Here is an 8,476-nt window from a genome sequence, read left to right as displayed (position 1 = left end):
ACCGTGCGGCCGCCTCCCGCCCCGCGCGCGGATCATCCTACCATGCTGAGGCGCTGCGCCCCATACCGACCCCACAGGGCCGCCGCCGCACCGCGCCTCCCGATCCCCGGCGGCCACCCCTACCTCGCCGTCCTCTCCTTCCTCTTCATCCCGACCTAAGCTCCAAGCCTCGCCGACAGGCCGGCCCTCGCCTGGCGTCTCTCTCGGCGCCGAGCTGCCTGCCTGCCTGCCTGGTGGAATCGTCAGCCGCTCCAATCGACCCCGCGATGAGCGAGGAGGAGGCGCAGAGGTACGGCGGCGGGACCGGCGGCGGGGGCGTCGGGGCGCTGTCCGTGGATCTGCTGGGCCAGGTGCTCGACCGCGTGCTGGAGCGGCGGGACCGCAAGGCTTGCCGCCTCGTCAGCCGCGCCTTCGCGCGCGCCGAGGCCGCGCACCGCCGGGTTCTGCGGGTGCTCCGCCGGGAGCCGCTCCCTCGCCTACTCCGCGCCTTCCCTGCGCTCGAGCGGCTCGATCTCTCAGCCTGCGCCTCGCTCGACGACGCGTCTCTTGCAGCCGCTTTGGCCGGCGCGGACCTCGGCACCGTCCGACAGGTCTGCCTGGCGCGGGCCAGCGGAGTGGGCTGGCGCGGGCTGGAAGCCCTGGTGGCCGCCTGCCCCAGGCTCGAGGCAGTCGATCTGTCGCACTGCGTCGGTGCTGGGGATAGGGAGGCTGCCGCGCTGGCCACGGCTTCCGGGCTGAGGGAGCTGAATCTGGAAAAGTGCCTGGGCGTCACTGACATGGGACTCGCCAAGGTAGCCGTGGGGTGCCCCAGACTGGAGAATCTGAGCTTCAAGTGGTGCCGTGAAATCTCTGACATCGGTGTCGATCTGCTTGTGAAGAAGTGCCGTGAGCTCCGCAGCCTTAACATCTCATACCTAAAGGTTATACTCCCATATGAGCTGTTGAACTCTTCGCTTTATGCAGTGGAAAGGTCTATGTTCGGCCGTTCGGGATAGGACTAGAACCCTTGATAAACAGGAGAAATGATGTGGCGACGAATACAGAGTAAAGTGGAACTTTGATGTTTATTGATTGCTTTTAGACCCAGAAGATGTCAAAGACATTTAGGGTATTGGACCATTGGACTTATTGGGTGGTTCATCCAGTTTAGAGATTGATGCATTTGTTAGGTGTCTTTTAGGGTACTATGGGTCAACTTATGCTAACACCTTTGGAAGAATGCCGCTGGAATAGGAAACATTCTTACATATCTGTTCTGTTAGCTAGCATATAGGCTTTTAGGAAAACTCGTAACCTCTTGGATCGCACTTTAGTTTCATCTTCCTTCCCAAGAAAAGTTCAAATTTGGTGCCAGATGGCAAAAGTACATTTGAAAAAATTGTACCGTGTCATAGGTACTGGTATGTATTGTAGGAGTTAGGTGGAAAAGATGGATTTTGACCTGGACTAGTTCTCGGTCCTTTTGACTAGGAAATTATGATGCGTTGGTTGAAGTTTACCTCCATATATGTTGAATCTGAATCTGTTAGACTTGACTCATTTTATGGAGTGCACTCATTATATCTTGGTGCACGTATTTTGGTCAACAACAACAAAGCCTTTTGTCCCAAGCAATTTGGGGTAGGCTAGAGATGAAACCCAACAGAAAACCGTGAGAACCCAAAAGAGAAGAGAGAAAGTAAAAGTAAACAAAATAAATCAAGGTTCTGGTACATGGATTACTGATTTCCATCATTCCATGAAGTCCTGTCAAGAACCAAATCCCTGGGTATATCCCAATCCTTCAAGCCTCTTTTTATCGCCTCCCCCCATATCAACTTTGGTTGCCCCTACCCCTCCTAGTATTTTCAATACTCTAAGAATAGTATTTTGGTCACTTAAGAGAAATTGTACTTTGGGTACTTCCCTACCCCTCCTAGTATTTTCAATACTCTAAGAATAGTATTTTGGTCACTTAAGAGAAATTGTATTTTGGGTACTTCTTCTGTCATGGAACTGAAAGGAACTGCATGTGTCCTGTCATTGTGCCATGCTGTTCAGTATTACTCCCTCCTTATCAAAATATAAGACTTTTTTTGACACTATCAAAAACTTTAGTATAATACCCTTTCCAGCCGACCCTTTTGGCATGCTGCTGCTGGAAAGGGGTCAGTTTGGGTAAAAAAAATCTAGGTAATTGAGTGGGGGAGACTAGGCAGAACCACAGGATAGACTACCCAAATGTACCTTTGGTCTTCATCTCTTGCAGTTTGTAAGAAATTGCACCATTAAATGGTTTGTCATATTATTGGTGACTTTGATGCATCTTAGGGAATGCTATTGGAATGAGTAGACATGGCTGCATCCATTTGGCATATGGTGTATGTTTTGGAATCCATGTTAACAAGTTTAATGCACGTCCAACGAAAATCTTAAATCGCCGAGGAAAGTTTTTTCCAACATAATTTTACTTCGACACATGGCACCATTGTAACGTGAGGACTGAGGAGGTATCCCTTTTAGGGGAAATTGTGAAGTCCTCATGCGTACAGAAAATATACTAATTTCTTGCGCTGTGATAATCTATATAATAATAATATGCTACTGAAAGGAAGTAGCATTTGTTAATCAATTAATGGTGCAATTTCTTACAAACCATTTAATAATATGCATCAAAGTATTAATGTGAGGAGTATAATCTAGTATTTTGTCAACATTTGGTTAGTTCTGAATTTCATCTACTACTGAAAGGAAGTAGCAGCAATTTAAACCTGAAAGTGTATATTTGTTTACTGCTGTTGGAAATTATCTCGATAATGGTTTGAACATACTCACGAGCAAATTGCTTCCTACTCAAGGTATTAGTTTGGTTCCATCTAAAATTTTGGAAATCACTTCTTTTTGTGAATTGTACATATGATTTAATTAATTTTCCTTTTCTGTTGCAGGTGAGCAATGAGTCCCTTAGATCAATATCGACACTTGAGAAGCTTGAGGAGTTGGCCATGGTTGCTTGCTCATGTATAGACGATGAAGGCCTGGAATTGCTTAGCAGAGGAAGTAACTCATTGCAGGTATATGGATTATTATTGTAGTCTCATGTAGGGATACTCTTGCATATTATCATGTCTTCCGTCACCTGAAATCATATGGCTTACTCTCTCGTCAAACATAGTATGTAGATAATGATTTTGTCTCATGCGCATTATCATGTCTTTGATCATCCGAAATTATTGCTTACTCTCTCGTCACACTTTAAACTGGATAGGTCTAGTGTGCATGTTTACCTGCAATTTTTACTGTTTGATTATTCTTTTACATCTTACCAAGCATCGATCCATTCTAAATATCGTCTTCCATTGCAGAGTGTTGATGTGTCAAGATGTGATCATGTGACTTCCCAGGGGTTAGCTTCACTGATAGATGGTCACAGTTTTCTCCAGAAGCTATATGCCGCAGATAGTTTGCATGTGAGTTGGTATTCCTAATTTTACTTGCTTTCCTGCACACATTGGCTGTACTTTTCGATAAAATGATGGCATGTTTTTGGGGGAGACTTGGCCCCCATGATGAACGAATGAATATATAATTGCTGATGATTATTGACCTTCTACTTAAATTTTGTAGGAGATTGGACAGCATTTTCTATCCAAGTTAATAACACTGAAGGCAACCTTGACCGTGTTGAGACTTGACGGCTTTGAAGTGTCATGCTCTCTTCTTTCAGCGATTGGTGAAGGTTGTACCAACTTGGTTGAGATTGGACTAAGCAAATGCAACGGCGTTACAGATGAAGGCATCTCTTCGCTTGTAGCTTGCTGCAGCTACCTAAGGACAATTGATCTCACATGCTGCAATCTAGTCACAAACAATTCCCTTGATTCAATAGCTGACAACTGTAAGCTGCTTGAATGCCTCCGGTTGGAGTCCTGCTCTTCAATAAACGAGAAAGGACTAGAGAGAATTGCGAGCTGTTGCCCCAATCTAAAGGAGATAGATCTCACTGATTGTGGAGTGAATGACGAAGGTTTGTGATACTGCATACTGCATCTTTTTTCATCCAAGCATGTCCATGATTTGAGCATTGTCATATGAAGTTAACTCTCTTGCAGCGTTGCATCATTTGGCAAAGTGCTCTGAACTACTGATATTGAAATTAGGCCTGAGCTCAAGTATTTCGGACAAAGGCCTTGGTTTTATTAGTTCAAAGTGTGGAAAGCTCATTGAACTTGACCTCTATCGGTAATTTGATCTCCTTATTGTTCTTTATAGGCTTCCAGGCATCTTCCATGCACAATAATAACTTGCATATTATGTTTCTATCCTAAAGCTGCAGTTCTATCACCGACGATGGGCTGGCAGCCTTAGCCAACGGCTGCAAGAAAATTAAGCTGCTGAACCTTTGTTACTGCAACAAGATAACTGATAGTGGTTTGAGCCACCTGGGCGCTCTGGAGGAGCTCACAAACCTTGAACTGAGATGCCTGGTCCGCATTACAGGCATCGGAATTTCTTCTGTTGTCATTGGCTGTAAGAGCCTGGTAGAACTTGACTTGAAGCGCTGCTATTCTGTCGATGATTCTGGCCTATGGGCTCTTGCCCGATATGCGCTAAACCTTAGACAGGTAAATGGTATGCAGAATTTAGCTTCTTCCTGTACAAGTTCTGACGAGGCAGGAATCTTATTAGTTTGTCCATATTCTGCAGCTTACCATATCATACTGCCAAGTTACTGGCCTAGGCTTGTGCCACCTGCTTAGCTCCCTGAGGTGCCTCCAGGACGTGAAGATGGTGCACCTCTCATGGGTTTCCATAGAAGGGTTCGAGATGGCTCTGAGAGCCGCTTGCGGGAGGCTGAAGAAGCTGAAGATACTCAGTGGTTTGAAGACCGTGTTATCCCCTGATCTGCTCCAGCTGCTGCAAGCCTGCGGCTGCCGCATCAGATGGGTCAACAAGCCTCTTGTCTACAAGGATGCCATCTGATCTGAGCTGTACATATTGTTCATCCGTTCCCCAAGTTTGTCATGGCTGCGTAGCTATGTTAGAAAATCCACAATAACTGCATGCCTTGTCAATGCCATCCCCGAGGTGTGGTCAAAGATTATGTTTGTGTTTGAACACCTTCTCGGCGTTCAGTGATGGTGAGTAAACATGGCATCTGCTGTCGAATACTCCCTCCGTATAAAATTATAAGACATTTTTCTAGGCTAGTTTAGCCTACAAAAGCATCTTACATTTTGGTACAGAGGTATTATATCGTATGTATAGTGAAGCTCTTTTGCATAATGGAGTTGTGCAAGTGGTGTACAGAGACGTAAAGAATGTAAAAGAGGGAGCCGAAAGTAGTTTGATCTTTTATGTTGTATATATACTGCCTCTCTTGGTTCTATCAGTCACTTGTTGACATATCCCATGAGGAAAAGAATATAATGCCAAATGTGAAGCATAATCGGTGAATGCTGATGTATCTTTTTAAATTTGATTTGACTGATCTCATCAATCGTCTGCTCTTGTGGTTTTAGAAAAGATATGATCCTGCATTAATGTTCAGCTAAACAAGTCACAAACAGGATCGACAAAGAGAGCTGACAAAATTTAGCCATCTTGGAAGTTTAGACTAGCTCCTGAAGGTTATGAATGGTCATTTCAGCAAGATGCTCAAATAAGCGACAACCTACGACATACTGTAGACTATTTTCTCTGGGCCGGTTTATTAGCCTCCTTATATGGTTTAGTTAAATTTTGACCACAGATTTAGCTAACAAAACCAGTGAATAGATACATCTGATGTAGACAAATCTAAAACAAGAATTTTGGGACGGAGAGAGTATAAATTATATGGCACAAAAAGAATGATCAAAAACCCTTTTCAAGTACAAATCTAACAATATAATTTTTGTGGCATATACCTTATATTTTACTAGTCAAATCTATTGCCAAAGCTTGTCTTAAAATATGAGAGGACTAATAAATCAGGATGGAAGTAGTTGTCAAGTTGAGATATCATTAGAAAAATTGCCCGTGCGTTGCAACGGGGAACACGCTAGTAAAACATTGTCATGGTGTGAAAACATGCATGAAAAAAAAATGAAAGGATTATACTCCCTCCGTTCCAAAAAAGTGTCTCAACTTTATACTAAATTTAATACAAAGTTGTACTCCCTCTTTCTCAATTTACAGGGCGTGCGCGTATCCCTAGGTCGTCCATTTGACCAACCTAATACAAGTTATATATTACAAAAAATATATCAATATAAACTTCAAATGTTCTACTTTCAAAAGGTATAATTTTTGTGTTATATAGCTTATATTAGGGTGTTAAAATTGGCAACCTAGTTATACGCGTAGGACTTGTAAACTGTGACGGAGGGAGTACTAAGGTTGAGACACTTATTTTGGGACGGATGGAGTATGTGTTTTTACGTCCTCATTGTATCCGGATTGACGCCTTTTTTTACTATTGTGTACAATGACATGAAAGTGTACATACCATTGCCTAATATCATATCCGCCTTAGGAGTATTGTACATTATATTTTTCATCTATATATCTTCTGTAAGAAGTAAGATCATGGTTCGAATAAAGTTGTTCACGCTACCATTGCTCGTCATATAATCTCAAAATAATATATGCATAATCGGACTCGCCAAGATAAAGACGAGATGTTGTATTTTATGATGTTATGTTTTCTGCACATGCAATGGTAGTTTCCTAGGAAAATAATCTCAGTAAAACAACTGAAATAAAAATGAAGGATATTTTACCGGGATCTGATACGAACGTCAATAAAAATAGACCAGACCACCATCAATTAACACACACACATATATGGAATTGTGCTCGATTTTTCTCAACGTGGCAAAACAAAAATTCTGCAAATGAATGATAATTGACGAACTGTTATTAGGGTTGAAATGCGATTGCTATGTGATTTGAGTATTTCCTCCTAATTTTACTTTTCTGTCGATCATCTGGAAGAAAGACTGCTATATGTTTTAGTGATTTGGTCAAAACTTGAATTCCCTGTTATATATGCAGCACTACATGATTCCCTTAACACCCCTTTTTAAGAGTACATGTGCTAATTTGATAATCTAGATAAAAAATATGCTAATGTTGGAACCAAAATATGCAAAAGAACGTAAATTACAATATATACATTGAAGATAAGTACTAAAAACACAATTCCATAACGGTGCTAGCTGACTTGTATTATTCTTGTAGCATAATACTGCTACTGCTTACTTGTTTGATTAACTACAGGGTCAGTATTTTGATTTCACTTGAGTAAGTAAGTGAATCTTCTTTTGATGCATGATACCACCTTTTGTGTTCATCATGCACTGTGTTTTTTTCCAGTTGTGTATAAACTAAACTGAAGCTATCAGTTAAATGTGAGATCGATTAAAATGGCTAACTAAATGATGCCAATTTATGCATTTGCAAACATCTAGCGTGTTGCAACTAATTTTCTCGGCTCTCTTTTTCTGAGCTGCAGGTTGACTCCCAAACAAAGCAAAGTATAAAAAAAATAAAAACAAAAAAGATAAGTATTACAATATATACATTGAAGATAAGTACTAAAAACACAATTCCATAACGGTGCTAGCTGACTTGTATTATTCTTGTAGCATAATACTGCTACTGCTTGCTTGTTTGATTAACTACAGGGTCAGTATTTTGATTTCACTTGAGTAAGTAAGTGAATCTTCTTCTGATGCATGATACCACCTTTTGTGTTCATCATGCACTGTGTTTTTTTCCAGTTGTGTATAAACTAAACTGAAGCTATCAGTTAAATGTGAGATCGATTAAAATGGCTAACTAAATGATGCCAATTTATGCATTTGCAAACATCTAGCGTGTTGCAACTAATTTTCTCGGCTCTCTTTTTCTGAGCTGCAGGTTGACTCCCAAACAAAGCAAAGTATAAAATATACTGCTACTGCTTGCTTGTTTGATTAACTACAGGGTCAGTATTTTGATTTCACTTGAGTAAGTAAGTGAATCTTCTTCTGATGCATGATATAAAAAAATAACTGCAGGTTGACTCCCAAACAAAGCAAAGTATAAAAAAAATAAAAACAAAAAAGATAAGTATTACAATATATACATTGAAGATAAGTACTAAAAACACAATTCCATAACGGTGCTAGCTGACTTGTATTATTCTTGTAGCATAATACTGCTACTGCTTGCTTGTTTGATTAATTACAGGGTCAGTATTTTGATTTCACTTGAGTAAGTAAGTGAATCTTCTTCTGATGCATGATACCACCTTTTGTGTTCATCATGCACTGTGTTTTTTCCAGTTGTGTATAAACTAAACTGAAGCTATCAGTTAAATGTGAGATCGATCAAAATGGCTAACTAAATGATGCCAATTTATGCATTTGCAAACATCTAGCGTGTTGCAACTAATTTTCTCGGCTCTCTTTTTCTGAGCTGCAGGTTGACTCCCAAACAAAGCAAAGTATAAAATATACTGCTGCTGCTT

The 8,476-nt window shown here is 41.3% G+C and overlaps 1 protein-coding gene across 3 annotated transcripts; it reads left to right on the top strand.

The window, feature by feature from the left end:
* The first annotated feature begins 6 nt into the window (after nt 1-6).
* Nucleotides 7-5,436, top strand: LOC119307849 (F-box/LRR-repeat protein 3-like). 3 transcript variants are annotated; one of them, XM_037583939.1, is made up of 7 exons: nt 7-920; nt 2,928-3,053; nt 3,345-3,449; nt 3,607-4,006; nt 4,092-4,221; nt 4,316-4,604; nt 4,687-5,436. In XM_037583939.1, the coding sequence occupies exons 1-7, from the start codon at nt 267-269 to the stop codon at nt 4,960-4,962; spliced, it is 1,980 nt and encodes a 659-aa protein (XP_037439836.1). In that variant the 5' UTR covers nt 7-266; the 3' UTR covers nt 4,963-5,436. The 3 variants fall into 3 exon arrangements, with proteins under 3 accessions (XP_037439836.1, XP_037439835.1, XP_037439837.1); XM_037583938.1 differs by having other exon boundaries at nt 4,310-4,604; XM_037583940.1 differs by having other exon boundaries at nt 4,310-4,611; nt 4,687-4,884.
* The last annotated feature ends 3,040 nt before the right edge of the window (nt 5,437-8,476 follow it).

This window comes from Triticum dicoccoides, chromosome 5B, assembly GCF_002162155.2.
Source record: "Triticum dicoccoides isolate Atlit2015 ecotype Zavitan chromosome 5B, WEW_v2.0, whole genome shotgun sequence".
Classification (NCBI taxonomy): Eukaryota; Viridiplantae; Streptophyta; class Magnoliopsida; order Poales; family Poaceae; genus Triticum; species Triticum dicoccoides.
This window is presented reverse-complemented; position numbering and strand designations above follow the sequence as displayed.